This window comes from Zasmidium cellare (assembly GCF_010093935.1).
Source record: "Zasmidium cellare ATCC 36951 unplaced genomic scaffold M409scaffold_1, whole genome shotgun sequence".
NCBI classification, from domain to species: Eukaryota; Fungi; Ascomycota; class Dothideomycetes; order Mycosphaerellales; family Mycosphaerellaceae; genus Zasmidium; species Zasmidium cellare.
The window spans coordinates 383670-404638 of NW_022986945.1; the positions used below are offsets into that span (position 1 = coordinate 383670).

General features: G+C 53.9%; 9 protein-coding genes across 9 annotated transcripts; 3 read left to right on the forward strand and 6 right to left on the reverse strand.

Annotated features, from left to right (window-relative positions):
- Positions 1-141: 141 nt before the first annotated feature.
- M409DRAFT_15798 (uncharacterized protein) lies at positions 142-510 on the reverse strand (the record flags this gene model as incomplete). Its single annotated transcript, XM_033803351.1, has 1 exon — positions 142-510. One exon carries the CDS (start codon positions 508-510, stop codon positions 142-144), a length of 369 nt encoding a protein of 122 aa, XP_033674407.1.
- A 279-nt stretch (positions 511-789) lies between these two features.
- M409DRAFT_61892 (uncharacterized protein) lies at positions 790-3042 on the reverse strand (the record flags this gene model as incomplete). Its single annotated transcript, XM_033814928.1, has 3 exons — positions 790-2393; positions 2447-2561; positions 2614-3042. The coding sequence occupies 3 exons, from the start codon at positions 3040-3042 to the stop codon at positions 790-792; spliced, it is 2148 nt and encodes a 715-aa protein (XP_033674408.1).
- Positions 3043-3756: 714 nt separating this feature from the next.
- M409DRAFT_61893 (uncharacterized protein) lies at positions 3757-5133 on the forward strand (the record flags this gene model as incomplete). Its single annotated transcript, XM_033814929.1, has 1 exon — positions 3757-5133. One exon carries the CDS (start codon positions 3757-3759, stop codon positions 5131-5133), a length of 1377 nt encoding a protein of 458 aa, XP_033674409.1.
- A 55-nt stretch (positions 5134-5188) lies between these two features.
- M409DRAFT_15801 (uncharacterized protein) lies at positions 5189-6427 on the reverse strand (the record flags this gene model as incomplete). The annotated part of the gene is made up of 1 exon (XM_033803352.1): positions 5189-6427. One exon carries the CDS (start codon positions 6425-6427, stop codon positions 5189-5191), a length of 1239 nt encoding a protein of 412 aa, XP_033674410.1.
- A 415-nt stretch (positions 6428-6842) lies between these two features.
- M409DRAFT_61894 (uncharacterized protein) lies at positions 6843-8119 on the reverse strand (the record flags this gene model as incomplete). Its single annotated transcript, XM_033814930.1, has 2 exons — positions 6843-7988; positions 8045-8119. The coding sequence occupies 2 exons, from the start codon at positions 8117-8119 to the stop codon at positions 6843-6845; spliced, it is 1221 nt and encodes a 406-aa protein (XP_033674411.1).
- Positions 8120-8713: 594 nt separating this feature from the next.
- Positions 8714-10515, reverse strand: M409DRAFT_61895 (uncharacterized protein; the record flags this gene model as incomplete). Its single annotated transcript, XM_033814931.1, has 6 exons — positions 8714-8885; positions 8946-9032; positions 9068-9186; positions 9240-9572; positions 9629-9849; positions 9900-10515. The coding sequence occupies 6 exons, from the start codon at positions 10513-10515 to the stop codon at positions 8714-8716; spliced, it is 1548 nt and encodes a 515-aa protein (XP_033674412.1).
- Positions 10516-11126: 611 nt separating this feature from the next.
- M409DRAFT_48487 (uncharacterized protein) lies at positions 11127-13443 on the reverse strand (the record flags this gene model as incomplete). Its single annotated transcript, XM_033810953.1, has 8 exons — positions 11127-11212; positions 11308-11633; positions 11681-11962; positions 12055-12106; positions 12160-12278; positions 12337-12458; positions 12512-13146; positions 13227-13443. 8 exons carry the CDS (start codon positions 13441-13443, stop codon positions 11127-11129), a joined length of 1839 nt encoding a protein of 612 aa, XP_033674413.1.
- Positions 13444-15127: 1684 nt separating this feature from the next.
- Positions 15128-16739, forward strand: M409DRAFT_61900 (glycoside hydrolase family 28 protein; the record flags this gene model as incomplete). Its single annotated transcript, XM_033814933.1, has 4 exons — positions 15128-15184; positions 15241-15552; positions 15609-16460; positions 16515-16739. The coding sequence occupies 4 exons, from the start codon at positions 15128-15130 to the stop codon at positions 16737-16739; spliced, it is 1446 nt and encodes a 481-aa protein (XP_033674414.1).
- Positions 16740-18018: 1279 nt separating this feature from the next.
- On the forward strand, positions 18019-19083 carry M409DRAFT_48489 (uncharacterized protein; the record flags this gene model as incomplete). Its single annotated transcript, XM_033810954.1, has 3 exons — positions 18019-18088; positions 18142-18252; positions 18314-19083. The coding sequence occupies 3 exons, from the start codon at positions 18019-18021 to the stop codon at positions 19081-19083; spliced, it is 951 nt and encodes a 316-aa protein (XP_033674415.1).
- Between the last annotated feature and the right edge of the window lie 1886 nt (positions 19084-20969).

Sequence of the window (20969 nt, forward strand, 5' to 3'; positions counted from 1 at the left end):
TTTGTCGGAGTACCTGGCATGAGATCAGCAAAAATCTTTGCAATGGTAACCCGAATTTTGATTCACCATGTCGCCAACCTCCCGCAATCACCACCGCAACTTCTTCAGTCTCGTTGGGCTGAACCCCTTCCCGTCCAACCCTCACTCCACGAAGGAAGCTGATCCCATCTCCGGCTTAGACTTCACATCCTCCCTCACAAACCCCTCCCCCACCATCTCACTCGGCACGACATGGAACTCCATGAACACATTCCCCAACGTCTGTCCCACAAGCACCGACGTAGCCTCAAGCAGCCCCTCAAGCGCCTCCTCAGACGTCGTGCATGGAGGGCCCTTCATGACTGCCGTAGTTGCGGCCGCGGTGTCGATGACCCACGCTGTCTTGCGGCCGCTCTTGTCGGCGGTGATGATCTCGAAGTCTTGGTGTTGGGTCGGGAAGCAGGTCTTGAGGTTGGCGAAGATCTGTTCGCGGAGGCCGGAGGCGCTTGTGGTTTTGATGGTTGGGGTCATGGTTGCCGCTGGTGTGGATGCTGTTGTGTTTTGTTGATCTGTGGATGGTGTTGTTGTTGCTTGTAGGAAGGTCGCTCTTAAGTAGAGACTAGACTGTGCCTGACATGTGAGTGCTTGCATGTGTCAATGTTTGTTATGCGGGCGAAAGGAAGGCTCTCAGCAGCACATATGAGCGGTTACATGTGAAGAAGGAAACGGACCTTTAACCTATTCATGGAGCAGCGGCTGCCAAGTTCTTTAAGATCGTGATCCAACACTTACATCTCCCATCTAGGTCCCTCATGCCTTCTTCTCACTTCCCTCCTCCTCAGGCTTCACCTGCTCCCCTTCAACAAAAGCCATCTCCTGCGCACTCCAAAGCTCAGTATAGATTCCATCACTGTCAATCAACTTCTCATGCGTCCCCTGCTCAGCCACATGCCCATCCTTGAGCACAATGATCAGATCCGAATCATAGATCGTCCTCAATCGATGCGCGATGAATACGCTCGTGCGGGCCTTCTCTTTCAATATACTGTTGATGTTATGTAAGAGTGTCTGCTCAGTATGAGTATCCAACGCACTCGTCGCCTCGTCAAAGAAAAGAAGAGGCGGGTCTTTCAGGATGAGACGGGAGACAGCAAGGCGCTGCTTCTCACCCCCAGAGATCATCATGCCGCGCTCGCCGACCATGGTCTTGTAGCCGTCGGGCAGGCCCTCGATGATTTCGTGGATTCGCGCGCGTTTGGCTGCGGCGATGACTTGGTTTTGGGAGGAGTCGATCATGCCGTAGCGGATGTTGTGTTCGATGGTGTCGTTGAATAGGGGTGTGTCTTGTGGCACTACGCCGATGCTCTTGCGGAGGGATTCGAGACTGATTTCACGGATGTCCTGACCATCGATGGTGATGCGTCCGCTCTCGACATCGTAAAACCTGAAGAGGAGTCGGAGGATCGTTGATTTGCCACATCCACTTGGCCCGACTATGGCGACCTTCTTGCCGGCTGGGATGGTGAGGTTGAGGTTTTGGAGAATCGGCCGATCAGGCCGGTAGCCAAAGCTCACGTTCTCGAATTTGATTTCACCGCCCTTGTTCAGGATGAGATCTTTGGCGTTCGGTGGCTCCTTGATCTGGACGTTGACCTTTTGCAGGTTGAACAATGTCTCCATATCCAGCAGACTCTGTCTCAACTCGCGATACACGCTACCGAGGAAGTTGAGTGGGACAGACAGTTGGAAGACCAGCTGATTGATCATGACCAAGTCGCCAACTGTCAACTCTCCTGAAGCAACACCCTGGGCTCCCATGTACATCATGGCTGTCAGCGCGCTGGAGAAGATCAGATTCTGGCCGGTGTTCAAATATGCCAGTGATGTGGCGACTTTGATACTGGCATCTTCGTAGTTTTTCAGAGCACCATCGTATCGTTTCGCCTCGTAAGCTTCGTTGTTGAAGTACTTGACGGCTTCGTAGTTGATCAGACTGTCCACTGCCACTGTCGCGCCTTTGTTGTCGGCTGCGTTAGCTTGCTTTCGGAACTTCGTCCTCCAAGCTGTCGTTGCAATGGTGAACCAGGAGTACGCCGCCATGGTACCGACAGTCAATACTGCGAACTTCCAGCCAAATTGGTAAGTCAAAATACCGCAGACCAAGTTGATCTCCAGGGCTGTGGGAATGATGTGGAAGACCATGCTTGTCAGTAGGAAGCTGATGCCTTTGGTACCTCTGTCGATAGCTCGTGTGAGACCACCTGTCTGCCGAGAGAGGTGGAAGTTAAGATCCAGTTTGAGAAGGTGATGGAAGACGTTGCCAGCAACTTTGCGAATAGCGCTCTGTGACACGCTGGCGAAGATGGCGTTTCGAAACTCTTGGAACACGGCCGAGCCTATCCTCGTGGCTCCGTCTGCCACGTCGTTACCATCCGATGTCATCGTATGAATGGATCTTGCGACTTACATGCGAATATGGCAGCGCCAGCTACACTGGCTGCCGTCCCGCCAACGACTGCGAAATCTATGTTCATCGAATCGACAATGCTTTTGAAGTAGAAGGGTACTTGTACATTGAGGACCTACATACTCTATCAACACCGGACGGCCACGAGAATTAGAGAAAGAGCCAACCTTTGCGCCTATGAGCAAACCGACACTCAGCCCGACGCGAAATTTGGTATTGAAGTCGTTCTTGGGCCACAGATAGTGGGACATGTCCTTGATAATGGCCCAGTCCGCTTTCCTCTGCTCCTTGTTCGAGACCGTCTGCTCAGCAAGCAACGGATCATTCTTCGTCTGTGGCTTCGCAGCATCCTTGTTCTTGACCACAGTCTCAGGCCCGACTTTCTCTTCAGCCGGCTGCTTCGTCTCCTCCTCTTGCTTCTGGACAGTCCTTGCCCTCGCATCATCCTTTCTGTGTCGAGGGGTCGTTGCAAAGATACGGCTCGTATGCCATGATGACTGAATCTGAATCGCAAGTCCAGGCCTTGAAGTTGGCGCACGATGTTGTAGCAAGCATGGTCGAACTGCTGCCCTCAGGCAGGTTCTGCTCGCTAACATCTCGCCTTCTCCGTGTCTCGGCCAGCGCTATCGTCCGTTCTGTGGCATTCAATGAGAGTAGGTGCCCGGGCAGTCCAGCAATGTCCAGCTTCCCCTTTTCCACGGCTGCCCATCAATGTTGCGCAGAGGTGAAGTTGACTCCATCGAAAGGCGGGAGCACGCGATCGTCCTCGGCGCTCGTCACCGAATGCGGCCTCAGGCATCACAAGCTGATCGACTTCACCTCTCTCGTCCGGCTTTGGCATCTCACGATACGCACTATTCTTGGCCTGTTCGAATCTTTCACTGGCGTAGCACCATGAGAGCCTTGGAATGTGTCTCACAGGCTCAAAAAACACCATGCCTATTAGTCAACGAAGCGAAGCAGGAAGTCCGTCCACCTGGTCGGGAGACTGACGTTGAAGACAAAACCTGGCCACGACCGCCATCGTGCTGAAAGAGCGGTGGCACAGTCTTCGATCCGTTGCTTGAGGATCCGCAAACCAAGGTGCGCAATCCAACCAATGTTTCAACGTGTGAGCGGTCAATCGCGCAGAATGCTCCCAGGACCTCGAATCGGAGGGCGGAGCCTGCTTCGGACAACACACGTCCCTTCGATTGAACACAGCGTCATAAGGCTCTCCTTGATAAAAGAGGACGTAGAGATTGATTGATGTTCATACTGACCTTCCACACTTCTGTTTGATTTCATTAACATATTCCCATACCGCCAATATGTCTCTCAAAGTCAGCAACCACAGCAAAGGCCACCCCGCCCCAGACTCCAACAAACCCGTGGAAATCGCCGTCATAGGCGGTGGAATCGCAGGTCTGATCCTAGCAATCGGCCTCCAGAAATACTCCTACATCAACGTCTCAGTCTACGAATCCGCCCACAGATTCGGTGAAGTCGGCGCAGGCGTCGTCCTTGGCCCAAACGCCCAACGAGCCATGCAGCTCATCGACCCGGAAATTCTGGAAGGCTACAATCGACGAGCCGGCTTCGATGATGGCGTACAGGACGAACATGGACTCTTCCCGTGGACAACGGTGTACAAAGGGCAGGAGCCCGACCTTGATGAGTTTGTGATCCAGTTCAAGCACAAGACTCGTGGATCGACGGTTCACCGAGCCCATTTCGTGGATGAGCTTGTTAAGTTGCTGGAGCATGGAAGGGCGCATCTCGGCAAGAGGCTGGATCATGTCTATGAGACTGATGCTCCGGAAGCTCCCATCACTCTGCACTTCACGGATGGATCTACCGCATCCGCGGATATCGTCGTCGGAGCAGACGGCGTCCACTCCGTCGTTCGAAAGCACGTCCTTCCGCACGATCCTACGAATTCAGCTTTCTTCACAGGAACCTGCCAGTACCGCGCCACGATTCCCATGGAAAAAGCCGAAGCCTCACTGGGCAAGCTCGACCAGAAAGTCGCCCAACTGGTCGGCGAGAATGGAACGGTCTTCGGCATTCCCTTGTCCAATCGCACGATCTACTACATCGCCGTCACAGTCTTCGATCAGAAAGCACCCTGGAACAAAGACAAGTGGGTGGCCGATGCCAACATCGACGACGTCAAGGGCTACTTCGCCGACTGGGACGATCACGCCCGCAAGACCGTCGAGTTGCTTCCAACCGACGGTTCAACAATGGCTTGGTCGGTATGGGAGATGCCGCCCGCATCCACGTACTACAAAGGTCGAGTGGCCATCATCGGAGACGCCGCCCACGCCTCGACGGCCTTCCAAGGCGCCGGTGCAGGCCAAGGCGTGGAAGACGCCCTAATCCTCGAGAAACTCCTAGGCAAATACCTCGACCCCGCCCAGCGCTGCAAGTCCATGCCGACAGCCATCCAGGCCGCACCGCACATCCTGCATGTCTACGACACCGTGCGACGCTTCCGCAGTCAGAAAGTCGTCACTACGAGCCGTGAGACTGGTCGGATCATCACTTGTCTCGAGCCGGAGATCGGGAATACTGCGGAAGCTCTTCGAAATGCGCTGAAGGGCCGACAGGAATGGATTTGGGATTTCGATCAGGAGAGGTCGGTGAAGGATGCTTTTCAGCTGTTTGATGAGATTAAGGATGCTGGGGAGAGGCAGCTCATGTAATCGTAATGCAGTCATTATCGAACAGACTAGAGTAGAGCCATCTAAAGTCGCTGAATCAAACACGACCCGCCGGCTGCTCCCACTGCCCCGTTCCCCACCGAATCTCCTTCACCGCACCAACCTCGTCCCTCACACACATCGCCCTGCAATCGTTACCCCCCGGCCCAATCCACAACTCCTCCAACCCCTTACACTTCCCAAACACCGCCTCCGCCACCAGCCCACTCAACCTCTCCTTATCCTCCCGCAATCTCTGCCTAGCCTGCAACCCATGCGGCCCCCGAAACGCATTCCCACACCTCGGCGCCGAGTACCCAACATTCAAATACCCGATATGATCCAGCGCCAGACACCGCAGGTCCGCGAAAGCCGCCAGCGTCGGGATGAAGTCAAAGATCGGGCGCGAGTACCGCGGGCGACTGCTCTGCATCGCCAGCGTATGAAGACGAGGCGCCGCGGCGTGGATTTCGATGAGGAGTTGGGGCGTCCATTGTGCTTTGCACTCTAGATGCTCGAGCTGATTGAATACCTGCTGGATGGCCTCCACCGGTGAGTCGCGCGTCCCGTTCGGCGCGCGGACGTCTAGGCATGATAGGTTGGGACACTTCGCGACCACCCAGGGCATGCTGCAGGGGATCGCCGCGGTCTTGACATTCTCGAAGCGTACATTCTCTCGCTTCTCGAAGACGGTCTTCAGAACCTCTAAATGCGCATCCGGCACGCTCAACCCGCTCAAATCCAGCCGTTCCAGCTTGGCCATACCCCCCAAAACCGCCAACAAATCCCCGCAAAGCTCCTCGGACGGAGGAGGAACTTGCTCCGCTCCTCCACCATAAAACCCCGTGCCAGCCCCCGTGTGAAAGTCTAGCGTGAACCGCTTGGCATGGCGCAGCGTGGCCGCAGAGGCTTTCATGCGGAGGAGGGTCTCGTGCACGCCGGGCCAGGTCGAGCCGTAGCCGCCGAGTTTGATGTTGCGGTAGATGAGCGGGGCGGCGAGGGCACGGATGCGGTGGCAGCTGGAGGCGAAGAGCTTGAGGGGGCTGGGCTCGGGTGGTGGGTGGTTTGGTCGTATTTGTTTGGGGTTGACTTCGGGGGTGGCGAGGGTTGAGCAGAGCAGGAGGAGGATATCGTTGTTGAGGGAGAGGATGGAGGGTGTTTGTTTTGGAGTTGTGGCTTGGTTCGCTTGGTCGGGTTCGATGGGCGCGGTGTGTGATGGTGTTGTCGGAACTTCTGGCTGTTGTGACTCGAGGTCCACATTGTGGCGGCCGATTTCAGAGAACTTGGACGTGGTCATCGTGTCTCGATTGGCCTCCGGAACAGAATGGTTGGCAGAGTCCGTCCTCGCCGCAGTACTTGATTTACTTTCAGTAGCTGCAGGTGTTTCGTGTGCGGCTCGTGGTCGACGGTCTCGATGCCGAGCTCGAGGACAAAAGAGCTGTTGCTGGACGTCGTGTTCTGATCGGTGTGTGATCGAAAATGGTCGCACCCACTGCTGTTCGTTCTGATCGCAATGCTTTGTTGTTGTTGAGCTGTGCTGTTGCCTTTGTGACTCGAGGGATCGAGTGACGTTCGCCGCAACGGGACTAGCCGCGAACGCTGCATGTGATCACATGCTTAGCTCCACAAAACCCGTGCCTTTTAAGAACGGACTGCGTGGGAAAGAATATCTGATACATGGATCTATGCTCTACATCGCCCAAAACTTCGATCTATAGCTCATCGTGACGGGGCGCTGGTCTCCCACTGTCTTTATGCAGGTCCACACCCTTCTTCTTCCGCCACTTCTCCCACGTCTCCCAGAACTCCTTCTCCATGCCCTTCTCCATCTGGTCGGGTAGAACGACGACGTACTCGATGTGCAGAGCGCCATATTCGGGTCCATCCTCGTGGCGCCAGACAGGCATGCCTTCGCCCTCGACGACTTCCACAGCGCCCGGTTGTACGACTTCGCCGCGTTTGCGAGAGAGCTGAACGACGTGGCCGTCCAGATGGGTGAGGTTCCTCGTCCAGTCGCCCATCCACGCTTCCCGCAGTGACAGCACTTCGCGCCAGAAGAGATTCTGGTCTTTCCGTCTGAAGAATGTGCCATCGGTCTTGTCCTTCTCGTCTGTCGACAGCTCTGGCTCTGACTCGACCAAATGCACCACCAGATCTCCCGCAATCCAATCAGGATTCTCATCTCCCTCGTTCTCGTAGTTGATCCGCACGCCTCTGGGCATTCCCTTCTGAATATCGATGTCGTACGCCTCTTCTTGCCTGACCACCCTCTCACCCTTGCACTTATGGCACTTGTGCTTGATAATGCTGCCCCTTCCACCGCACTGATCGCACTGCATCTGCATCTGCTGGAAAATGCCCGGCGCCAGCATCTGCTTCTGAATAACCATCCCCTGCCCATTACACTTATGACACCGATCTCTTTCTCCATCCTCAGCGCCTGACCCCTCACACGTATCGCAAACCACCTGCTTATTGATCTTAAACTCATGCACCGCACCCGTGTAGAAATCCTTCAACGGGAAAGCCACCTTGACCTCCATATTCGGCCCCTTGCGCTGCCCTCCGCCAAAATGTCCCCCGCCGCCAAAGAACTGGCTGAATAGATCGAAGGGGTTCCGCGCGCCGCCCCCACCCTGTCCTCGCTCTTTGTGCTGCTTGACACCCTCATGGCCGTACTGGTCGTAGATCTTGCGCATCTGCTCGTCGGAGAGGACTTCGAAGGCTTCGGAGATCTCGACGAATCGCTGCGCGGCTTTGTGGTCATCGGGATTCTTGTCGGGGTGGTATTTCTTCGAGAGGCGGCGGTAGGCTTTTTTCAGTTCGCGTTCGGAGGCATCGCGGTCGAGTTCGAGGACCTGGTGATCAAGATTAGAGATTTTCGATGGGATGTGATGCTGTGATCGAGGCGCACTTTGTAGAAGTCCTCTGCCGCAAGCGCGATCAGAGGTAATAGGCACAGCAGTGCCAGAGCGGAAAAGAGAAGCATCGCGAGTCGTTATCGCGTGCCCCGAAGCATGTGAAGGCTGTGTATCTGGAGGGGTCGATAAGGTGGAAGAGAAAAAGAGACTCTACACAATCATCTCGTGGCCGGTCGAAGAGGTTGTCGTGTTCAGGTCGGCGACGGTGGTGTAAGGAGTTGCGAGGGTGAAATGAATCGAGTCTCCATCTTTCATTCTCTCGCCGCATGTGCGAGTGGCCGAAGCTCCTGATGTACCTCCTAGGAACAGCTGGCCGATTCGCTAGCGCTGCAAGGGCAAAGCTTAAAAATGTCAGCCTCGTCTCTTTGACTAACATTTGAACCTCAACATCAACACCATCATCAATATATCAATGTAATGCAAGCGACATGCTGTGTTGCAGGATGGTGGTTGAAGTAGAGTTCAAGACGCGCACTAGTTTCCCCTATCAGGCCATCATGGTGACATTCCTTCTTCGACCAATCGATTCCTTGGACATCTGCTTTCGGATTCAAAAGAAAGCCATTGGTCTGATTTCAATCTGGTTATTGATTTACCGAGACCACAGTCATGCTTTCCTCACAGGTCCAATATTATGAACTTGACCTCCAACTACTGAAACATCACTGCCTCCGTCGAACCAAGAACTGCGCCGTCGGCGGTGGAACGCTACTGATTTTGATATCGATACTCTGCGGTCTAGGTCCTGGAAGCTTGACATCGTAATTCATAACGATGTAAGCTAGCATGAGCTTCATCTCTTGTGATGCGAAGAAGCGGCCTGGACATGCGTCTCTGTCGAAAGCGTCAGCTGAACAAGTGAGACCCTCAGGAGCAAATCAAGAGGTTTCTCACCTTCCATGGCCGAAAGCGATGAAGTTCTCGCCCGTTGTAACGATGGCTTGATTCCTCTTCTCCAGCACTTGGCTCTTCTCGTCCAAGCTGTCCCGCGTCTTCGCAAAGCGAAAGCGTCGAACTCGTCAGGATTGGGATAGTAGACGGGATCGCGGTGGATGGCGACATTGGCGGCGCCTATTCGAACACCCTTCGGCAAGTGAATGCCGTCGCCGAGATCGATGCCATCTTCTTTGACGACCTACGTGATTATCAGCGGGAAACAGCCAAACTAGAGAACCTGCTACTGCTTACCTCCCTCATGACGCCCACCATGGCCAGGCTGGAGAACCTCATCGACTCCTTAATCGTACTGTCGACCCGGACCAGATCACTCACAGCCGCCTTGGTCCATTCCCCGCCGTGCTCCGCGAGAACCCTATAACATTCTTCGCGCAGACCATCGACGAAGTCTTGGGCGCGGGCAGAACCGAACAGATCCAGAAGGGCATTGGTGATTGTGATGCTCGTGGTGTGAATAGCCACCATGTTCAATCGCACCAGTCGGCGACATATCTTGTCGGGGTTGATCTCTGCGGGATCGCCGGTATTGATCGCGTTCTCAATGATCCAGGTTAAGGCATCGGTCTGCAGATACAACAGCTGTGAGCGACAAGTGAACGAGGCCATCCAGCAGCACATACCTCTGGCTCTTTCTCAGAACCGCTTTGTATCCTCTCCAATCTCCGCTTGATCTCGGGGACAGCGGTCTTCTTACATACAGCCAGGTGGCGCCTGTTCAACTGGACCATTGGCGGTGCGAGCAGAGGCCGTAGCCATGAAGGCATGAGATTGATAAGGCCGGCAATGGTGAAGATGCCCTGCGAATACAGCCTGGTGCGTTCCAAGTACTCCTCGTTGCGACCTAGAAGCACGTCAGAAAGAGGGGAGCCCAAATACGCTTTCAACACTCACATAGCTCGACACCAGAAAAGACACGATTCGCAGCCCTGCTAACAATCTTCATACAAGTATCCAGCCCAGTCACAGCAAGCCACTTATCCTTGCCAGCATTCCAATGCTCCTGAAACCCCTGCTCAAGCTCAACATGAATATCCTCCGTGAAGAGCTCCAATTTCCTCGTGAGCTGCTGACGAATGACATCCAAATGAATCCCAGAGCCAGCGATATCCTCATCCCCCGTCCAATACGACGCCACCATCTCCTTGAGCACACCCCTGAGATCGACCTCATCGTCCGGCTTCGCCAAGAGCTCTCGAATCTTGGTGGGAGGTATCAATACCCAGGGTTTTGTGGCGAAAGAAGGAATGGCGAAGAGCTGGTTGTTCTTGGAGAAACTTTCGTAGCCTTCGAAAAGGAAGTCGCGGGTGCCCGTGATGGAGGCCATGCCGGCGCGGTATTTGGCGAACCACTTTGCTTTGAGGCCGATCCATGGTTGTGAGCGGAGGTATTTCGATTGGGCGGATAGTGAGGCGACGAAGGCATATAGGATCGAATAGGCGATGTACAGGCCTGCGAATATGGCAAGTGCAGAGCCAGTAGAAAGGTGAGTGGCACCGAAGAGCTCCATCCTGTCCGTGTCGATGTTGTCAGAGGTTGTAGGATAGTCGAGCGACGAGGGACGTCGACTGAACTCTTAAAGGCGTCGAAGTAAGCCGTCCAGCATTGTACATGGAAAGAGCCTCCGCACACAAGCTCCAGTCCGGAAAGAGCACAACCCACGAGACAAACGAGACCCACCATACCACCCTGGCCGTGGTCAGCACATGGCATTGGTGCACGGTTCGGGATTTTGGTTGGCCGGGACATCTTCATGCGGTCGACATGGGTAAGCTTTCATTTTGCCGACTCCCACAACTCTGTCAGTGAAGGTTCGCCGTGAAGTAGCCCAATCCTACACACAGAACGAGTGAGGGCTGGCGAGGCAAATACAAGAGGCTCATCCTACAGCAGCAGTAAGTACCTGCCCTAACACATCGACTGGGGCTGAAGAGGATTGCACGTTGCTCCCAGGGCTAATTAATCGCACGTGGTCTGCTGAGACAAGTACATGTAGTCATTCAATATCGATACAAGCGTGCCATTATCATCTCATAAAAGCACATCAACCTGCTCCCTGAGCGATATCGTTCTAGTCGTTACAAAGCAGTCTATCGGATTCGGTTTCGTATCCTGCGATCCCTATGCGAGGCTCTCGGTGGATGAGGACGGTGATGATGCGTCCAGCACATGCCTCACAATGTTCTCGTTAGGAGGACTCTGCGATGCTGCAAATCAATGTTAGGAGACTCCTCTATCGATCATTGCCGATGCACCTCCGTCACATGCTCCATGAACCCACGATAAGGAAAACGCGACTCACCAGCAGCGCCGCCCTTGGGGCGACGACATTTCTTCTGCAACTTCTTCGTCTGGACTCGATCTTGTTGTGCGAGTTGGCTAGTGGGTGTGATGGGGTTGTAGAAGTGCGTTTCGGCCAAGATGAATTTGACGTGGGTTGGTGGTGTTGACATTGGTTTGTTGATGATAAGAAAGAAGGAGAGGGATGAGTGTCGTGTGAGGCTCGAGATGACTGGACTGGACTGGGCCTCCGGCTTCGCCTCACTGCTTCTCGGGCATTCCGCGGAAACGGCGGACTTTGATGGCTGGAACACCGAAGGCCACCAAGGGATGCGCATGGCGTCAATGCTGGGGAACATTGTACGATACATACAACACAACACAATACTACGGACATATCATGTGCAATTCGCAGGACCGGTGACGAATGTAGTAACTGTTCAAGATGCTTACCAGTACATCGCTTTCGGCCGTAATGTTTTTCAGGGACATCCTGATGAAGTCTCCACCGGAAGGCCGGCGGTTTGGGCATCCTGGTGATGAATGAAGAGAGATACGAAGTACAGGCAACAAGATCGCGTGAGGTGGCCGCATGGAACGTCAATCTCATATCGACATTCTCGTCGCGGCTTCCAAAGCGATTTACTCCTGCGAAGCTTGCAGAGCGTGGTAAGGGACTGTTCGTTTGATAGAGTGACCATTCAGGCATATGGGTGTACATCCGCCGTCAGGCACGCAAGCCCGTCTCTTTTATGTGAATGCAGCATACCCGCCGGAAATTCTCATTTCGACCATCACTTCCACTGAACAACAGCCATATTCTGAAAACTCGTGCAGCTGATCCAAGAGACCAATGTCTTCGCCGAGCTCAGACCATAGTAGTCCCAATGCATTTGGATGAAGTCCACGAATGGGTACTTCTTCGTGTTATTGCCATAGCTGCAGGCCGAGTCGAGTGTTGGGGTGAAGAGCGTAACTGGAGCAGAGTATGGGCTGCAGAGCGGTGCGTTAGTATGTAGTGCTTCGGGACTTGAGGCGAAGGTAAACACACCCTGTGATGGCTCCTGTGGTCGAGTACATAACCTCTTGCGAATAGCCTGGAGCGCCCTGGAAGGTGATCACGTAGGTCTGGAAGCGGTCGACCCAACGGATGTCTTGTCCCCATACGCCGAGCTAGGAGAATGAGTTAGCTGAGGAGCCGTGCTAGAGAGTAGGTTCGAACTTACACCTGGGCGGGACACGTTCGCTAAATTGCCATAGGCATCGTTATTGTATCTCAAAGGAGCATTTCGAACCCAACCTGCAGAGCCATGCCAGTAATCGAATGTTGTCTTGTCGGCTCGAGAAGCCCATGGAGCACGAGCCAGCTTCCAGCCCGTCGAGTCGCCTTCCCAGAGGTAGAAGTATGTGTTAGCCTCATTGCCACGACCACTCGTCAAAGCAGCGCTGCCATATCCCGCCTGACTCTTGGTGATATTGAACAGGACAGGGGCCGTACGAACAGCAGGGACTTGCTGCTTGAGCACATCATTCAGGTAATCTGCGTTGACAGGGAAGTTCATCTCGAACATAGTGTTATAAGTGTAAGCACCCTCATTGGGGTGGACAGGCCAGACATTCAGAAGGCCAGTATCGTTGCCTGGAATAGGGATTGGAGCAACGTGTGGTGCTGGTGCGAAACAAGTCGGATTATCGCATTCGACATCGGCGGACGGGATCCATCCAATGAGTCCTGCACCACCATCGCCATGCCAGAAGTCTGGCTGGTTTGGCAGATGGTTAGGACCGATGTCGTTATAGTCACCGATGACGATCAAGTTGGATGGGTTGTTAGCATCGATCGCTGCATATCCAGTGTGCGCTGATGGAAAGTAGCAGTCCGAGTCAAGAGCATCTGCGCAAATCAGTATGTGCCCGACTGTTGGTTCGATCTTCTTGTACTGGTGTAGCACTTGGACCCATCCGAGATGGAGAAGAGAGACTGGTTCCATTTCTGGACGTAGCCACCAGCGCCTGTATCAGAGATGAAGTTGCCAAAGCGGGTGTCGGTGGCACGAGGGAGGATGGTCGAGAGCGTGCCAGAGGGTGGTGTAACAGACAGTGCTCGGTAGGTAAAGAGAAGAGCTATGGTGAGAGAAGTCTCCATGATCGGAGCCATTCTGAAGGAGAGGTTGAGCTTGATGCTTGAAGTGTGAAGATTTGGGTCTACTGGTGCTCGTCCCTACCTGAGATGGACAACCTGATATTTATACGACGTTGACTCCCTGATGGGTTCGCAAAGACTGGTCACACCCCCTCAATCGTTCACTCTCTGCCGTTTCATACCTCTCGTGGCTGTAAAGTCAGTATTGCGGTATGTGGTCCATCTCGGGTGGTGTTGGTCCTCGTATACCAATTTAGGCGTGCTGAACAAGTAGGCCTTGTGTACACTGAAGGGCCGCCTCGTAAGCTTTGTGGACAGCGCGTCCAGCAGATCTCTGGTTGGCGTTCGCGCTGCAGGTGGTCCTGTACCTACTCTGATAGTAGCCGTCTACGGACACATGGACGAGTGTGCATCGCACTATTCAAGTCGGCCCTGCGGAAGCCTCTTGTAAAGTCATTGTGGCTCCTTCAAAAGTCATATAGCGCAGCTTCGGCTCCACGTGCGGTCGATGAGTAGCTTCACTTCGCACTTGAAGGTGTAAACAAGTTGCCGGACTGGCTTCGTATGGGAGTCCATTTTGGCGATGATCTTCCACGACGACTCGCCCGGCGACGGTATCGTAAGGACCGACGGAATGGAGGTATGCAGTCCAGCTTCAATCAAGGGAGCCTCCTAGAAGTCTTGAGAGGCTCTGTAGCTGTACCGAAACCGCCTCGGTAACTGCGAAAGTCGGCCGCCTGTCCTTGGGCTGTAGTGACACTTGTACAACAACAGAAGTCATGCGCGACAACGCATGAAGACACTGCATCGCCTTGTAGCATTGCCAGCACGTGCATAAACCAGCTTCCCAATGCAGAGGTAGGTTTGACATCTCCAGTTCCGGAGCGGGATGTTGCATCAGAAGCCGTGTGGGTCTGCTGTCATCGTGGTCTTTTCCCCAACAGTCGGGCATAAGTGGTATGTGGACAACTCCACGGCATGATTGCCAAGAGTGCGGTGATACTCTCTATGCTTTGTCTGCTTGAGGCTGGTGACTGCTTGTTCATCTCATGTTTGATGTTCTTCAACCAGAGGTTGCAGGTCCGGACGGAAGGTAGAAAATCATGTCGGCCCCTCAGGTATGCCGGACTATGGACCGCATAAGGGGGATCATGTGCGCCATGGTATAGGCACAGTTTTCATCAAGGATCTCCTCGCCTTCATCGGACGTGCAGCACTCACAAGACACTGCCGTACAAGCGAAGTCGATCCTTGGCTCAATGTTGTGTTCGGAGGCTATCTTGGCTCCATTTGAGGGTGACAGCATCCCGCCGCCTGCGATGGAGTCAACACGAACGCAAAGGGGTGGAGATGGGCGTCTAATAGACGAGATTGTCCTGCCAACAACAGGAGAAGACGTCTGTTGACTCGACGTCTAATTTTAACCAGATCCTGCCCCCGGACCATGACGGTTTCACATGCCCCGCGGGGAAGGAATTGTGGGGAAGACGGGTCGTTGTCAGGAGAACAGAGATGACGTTGGCCAATAACGGCGGCACTCAAAGGCTCCAATTCCATGCACGCTGCAGTGTGAAACCTATTCAACACCTGGATCGCCTGTAGTGTGTCGTTGAAAACACAACCAGGGAAAGCGTCGACGGTGCTCCCAATTTCCCGTGCACAGCGTTGTGCCCTCCCCTCCCTTGCGGGCGACATCAAAATGGACCAGTTGCTCACGAGGGTTCTCGCGCTGGGGCAAGTCCCTCTTGCGCCGACGGTAGCGTTTTCGTTGTCTTTGACAGAGAGATGAGAGGCATTCTTATCCTTGTTCAGGCACTATCCGCCTTCGAGTCGGCGTCAGCATTGGCCACAGGGACTACTACACCAGCCTCGACGGTCGATACAGCCGCCGCTACGTGCCAGACGGACCGTCCGGATCCATATGTCTGCGAATGTTTAGGACTTAATGGCTGCTGGGCGCCTTCAGAGCCTGGCAATGGCGGACCCTATACGCATGACGGAAACTGGCCCAAGCGATCGAAGACTTGTAAAGTCAAGCCGTGTGGCGATCCTAACGGAGACGATGCACCGGCTATCCTCGAGGCCTTTTCTGAATGCAAAGAGGATGGCCACATCATATTCGAGGTAAGGTGTATCGAAGATATCCGACGTAGTCCTGATGCACTCTCTAATCGGAATAGAACACTACATACTACATTAGCACTGTAATGAACACGACTGGGCTCAAAGACGTCGATGTGGAAGTTAAAGGAACGCTTCTCTGGGACACAAACATTGACTACTGGCTGGCAAAATCACTACCCATTGGATTCCAGAACCAAACATCAGCCTGGCATCTTGGGGGCGAGAACCTTCACTTTTACGGGCACCGATACGGCACCTTGAATGGCAACGGACAGGCTTGGTATGACTTCAATCAAGGTGTCTCCAACCGACATGGACGGCCGCATGCTCTTCTTATCACGAATACGAAGAACAGTGTGGTTGAAGGTCTGCGCTTCATCAAGTCTCAAATGTGGACCATGACTGTTGCTCGTTCGGAGAAGATGCTCCTGCAAGATATCTACGTTAACAACACATCCGACAACGACAACTCCAACGTCAATACCGACGGAGTTGACACCGTCTATGCTAACAACATTACTTTCCTCCGTTGGAGTGTGGACAACGGTGACGATGGCATTTCGATGAAGCAGAACAGCACCAACATCTACATCGCCGACTGCGACTTCTACAACGGACAAGCCTTGGCCATGGGCAGCATTGGACAATACCCTGGCCAGATCGAAGTGATCGAGAACGTCGTCGCCGAGAATATCAGATGTACGAATACTGGATATGGTGGACGAGTCAAGACTTGGACAGGCGTGCAGAAAGGCGAGCCTCCAAACGGTGGCGGAGGCGGTATTGGTTACGCCAGGAACATCACCTTCCGAGACTTCCAATTGACCGACGTCAATCTTGCTTGGGCGCTCTTCCAGTGCACCTCGTATAATGGGCAGACTGGGGATTGTGATACTTCAAAGTTCCAGGTATGCTCTTCTCTCAAACCATCATCTCATTCTTTGTGCTAATCCACCCACCAGATAAGCGACATGAACTGGGGCAACGCAAAGGGGACTCTCAAAGGCGATCGCGTAGCTACCCTGCAGTGCTCAGCAGCAGCGCCATGCACCGGTATCAACCTTTACGACAATGACTTGCAGGCACTAGATCAAGGCGTTCCGGCGACTTCTTACTTGTGTGATTCTGTGGAGGATCCCCAGGGCTTCAATTGCACTGGCCCATGCAACGGGCAGTGCGGTGGATAGTGGTCAGCGGTAATGATTGGAATGAGATGATGGACACGTGCTGGTAGTACCCATGTAGTGTATGCAACTGAGCTCATCGTCACCTCGATAGTGAGTGATTGAGAGGTTTCCATTGACATTTTCTCTGAAGTATGATCTGAAGCGATCGATGATTGCAAATGATCGAGAGAAAGTGAGCTCACGAGTCAGATCTATTGCGAGCTCTTTTGGTACCAGAAGTGAAGTCGAGCCAAGCAGAATACAAATGAAACGAGAGTATGCGATCAAAGAGACGAGTGAAGAAGCTGGAGGGACTTGGTGCCTCAGGCATCAAAGCGGACCCACTTGGTGTGAAAGGCAGCCGACCTCACCTCTTCTTTCACTCTGACACTTTTTCTTTGTACCCCATTGTCGGTTGGAATTCCCGCCAAATATCTCCTGCGTCTGAGCCACCGCGACAACTTTGTTGTCTGTATTGTGTACAAGAGTCTCATGTCCTAAGAACTGCTTTTTCTTCTGTATCTGATGGCCTCCAGAGCCCAGCAAATGAATGCCGCACTTCTGATGGCCTGTTTGCAATGTCAGCCTCGCGGGCGCATGACGGCGGCCCGCACACCGATAAATGGTGGATGACGACGATAGGGGGCGAGATGGATGAGGGAAGGGATGCGTGGGAAAGGGGTGCTGGGGATACAGTTACCTGAGACTGTCTTGCTGCAGTTGCTGTCCGGGGTTCGTACTGGTATGGGTGTGACTCAATGGAGGCACCCAACCAGACTCCAGGACCGCGCTTTGGTGGTGCGTGAGCTCGCCTGAAGGCAGACACGGCATCCAAGGCGCTGCAGCGAGGTGATTCCATTTGAGAAATCGGCAAGGTTCGCGTGCAGATTGCACGCCTACACCGCGCGCAACTGGTCCGCCAAGCTTATTGCTTAAGTCCAACGACGTGTCTACAATGCAGAAGACATGCGCACCGCACACCGGGCTGGCCACACACCTGCATAGATGCTGATGGTCGACTGGTGCGGCAGAGCAAGCAGCAAGCAGTGTTATTGGTAGAGGGAGTCGTCGAGGTTGATGTAGCGTCGTGTTGAGGTGCAGAGGAAGAGGAAGAGAGTCTGAAGATGAAAATATTTGAGTGTGTGGTGCGACGAGATGGCGTCATCAGCCGTTCATTCACTCGCGCGTTTGCTGGATCACGTGAGTCACGCGTCTCTCCGGCTCTAGCCGTCCGCAGCTCGACCGCCGGCATTCAAATAGACCGCGAGATCGCTCGTTTCGCGCGAACACACCGCTGGCCATGGCGAGCGCCGACAACATCAAGAACGGCACGGAAGCTCCAGCCATGGCGACAACTGCCAAAGCCTCTGGTAATGAGTGATCTCACCTTTGGGCAGAAATCAACGCAGCTAACACATGCCAGGACACCTGCGCGACCGCTCCTCGAAGATAGCTGGCCCGAAGATGCCTACTGCAAGCCCCTCCATCAACAACACCGTCGCTCCCACCAACAACCAGTACTCCAACCGTACCGGTAAGTCATCCACCAAGGCGATCGCTTATGGACCCGCGAACAACTGTTGACCTTCTAATAGGGGCGACCAAGAGTCGCAAGCCCGCGCCTGCCGCCAGACCAGTTGCACCGCAGACCGCCATCGAGCGTCCAGGCCCACCACCCGAGAAGAAGAGGAAGACGAGTGCGATGACGACACTCGAAGGTGCCGCACTCCCAGATCTTGAAGACTCATCCGACGATCGCAAAGACAAGCAACTCAAGCCTCGCAAGTACGTCGAGATGCCCTACACAGCACGCGGACACATCAACAAGGCGACACCCGAGGGTCACTACAACTCTCTTCTTGTCGACGTCACTCCTGTTGCGATCAACAACGAGCAGCGAGTTATCCAGGAAGTCTATAGGGCAGTCTCACGCAAGAGCCAGTTCATCAACTCCAACTACATCGACACTCTAGATGCAGAGCATGAGGAACTGAACTGCCTGAAGTACGTCCAGGAGTGTCGTTCGCGGAGACAGGGAAAGGAGAATCGCCTTGATGACGATGGCCTTGCCGGCCAAAAGCCGCTCAAGCATTTCCGTGGTGCCAGCAGGGCGCTTCAGCAGCTCAAGACCGTCAAGACATATGAGATCGTTCAGCAAGAAATGTGCAGTATCCTGCAGACCTGCCAGCAAAAGCTTGAGGAGCTGAAGAATGAGACGGACGAAGCTGGTGATGATGACGATGTTGTCAAGATCAGCGAGAAGATGGCTGCTCTTTCGGTCATCAAGACCATTGCCGGGGCAGGCCTCACTGCAGGGCGCGAAGGCGTTAGGACCAAGTACGAGGTGGGCAAGGTTTTGGTATAGCCACGTCCCTCGGTTTACATCAGGTACTGCTCTCTCGCGCAGATTAGCGATGGCGCTGCTGGATTTCGAGTGTTGGGGATATGACGGATCAAAGGTTGGCAAGCCGCTGGCGCTTGCACATGCGAACCATGTACGATACCGACACTTGAAATGAAGAATTCCAAACGAGCTTTCACTTCAGTTCTCACTTGCTCGCTCACCTCTTCCTTTACTTAATCGCTCACTTCTCACTTCACTTCTACGTTCATGCCAGCTTTACTTCCAAGTTCGCCCCTTTTACTGCTAACTTCACTTCTCCGTTTCCTTCTGAGTAACCTGACTCCATTTCCTTCTTTACTTGTCGCATCACTTCAGTGGTAGCTTGCATTATAGTAGGCGATCTACCACTCTGACTGGTTGTTTCACCTAGTCCGTGGAAATCCATTTGAACACCTTAGATCAACTTCAAGCGACTCAGACAGTCGCGTTCAGTTCTGAACACTGACACAGACACAGACCAGATCACTTTCGAAAGATGTCGATGACTTCTTGCCTAACAGGCTATGCGACATGGCTTCGACCTCAATGCTAGTGATGGCGGCGCTGTAAGTGAATGAAGAGCTGCGACGCCACGCGTGCGCTCTTCCGGACGTCTTCGATTTGCCGCTTCTGCTACATATAGTTCTCTCTCGCACTATGCCCTCTACAAACATGCCCCCACCACCGACCCATCTCGAGCTCACAACACCAAGCTCACCATCACCAACGCCCTCCGCCCAGCCTGCCCCCGCCACGATCATCAGCGCTGCTGGGGGTGTTCGATCGCGTCGGCTCGCGGCACGCGACCTGTCTAAGCAACAGTCAACATTGAATTCGTGCAAAGAAGTACAAGATGAGGCAGACCGAAAACCCAACCCACACTAGTAATGGCGTGAAACAGGCGTCCGCTTCCCACGCGAAAAAATGGCGACTTTGCCCAATAACCCGAGACGACGGGAAGGCCTTGAAATCGCCTCTCCTACACCCCGGATGTCCTGGAGTGGAGTTCCGGGCACCACATTAGGACGGTTCTGGAGTCTGCCATACGTACGCGTGGGATTAAATGGACCCTGGCGCAGCAGTGGTGCGTCGACAAGGGGCGTTCGATCGCGATGGTACCACAATTTAGCGCCGCGGTTATAAGCACGAGTACGAATTTTGAGGTGCGCGGCGGCTGGCGGTGTGCTGTCCAGATGTGCACGGAGTTGTATACGTGGTTTGGCGGAGCCAGGGGCGATGTTCATTTCCCGGTGAACACCTCCTACCCACTCTATCCGGTGTGCAGATCGCCGTTCTGCGCCCGCCAGGCTGGAATTGCAGACCATAGGTAGGTAGCGCAGCGCCGCATCAAAGCGCCGGGCTCTGGAGACTTCCAGCACCACAGGGAAGAAGTAGGTCGTGACGGGAACAAAGAAAGAAGCGCGACTTGCGGCCGAGAGTCGCCGACAATGGCTCGCGAAGAAAGAGAATGAAGTGTGCTTTCTGATTTCGCCGAGCGTTGAGGCAGAAAGACGATTAGACATGGAGTAAACACCGCCCACAGAAGGCCAAACAGAAAACACCCGACAGACACACCCAGTCGACGACCAGCAGATACCTAACCCACACCCTCCTCCCTGCTGCCTATACCCACCAAGCAACTACCAGAACCGTACACAACGAAAACCAAGCCGTCTACAAAGTGACTTCGAACATGAGCAAGCCTCACGATTGGAGATCATACACCGAGAACTTTGAAAGACTTCTTGAACTCATCTATACCCCTACCGCTTTTCCTATCCTTACCACCCTCCTACAACTACCACAACTCTAATCGCACACACCCACACCCTCAAAAAGCAAGTAAAGGTTCCGTCTCCCCCTATAGG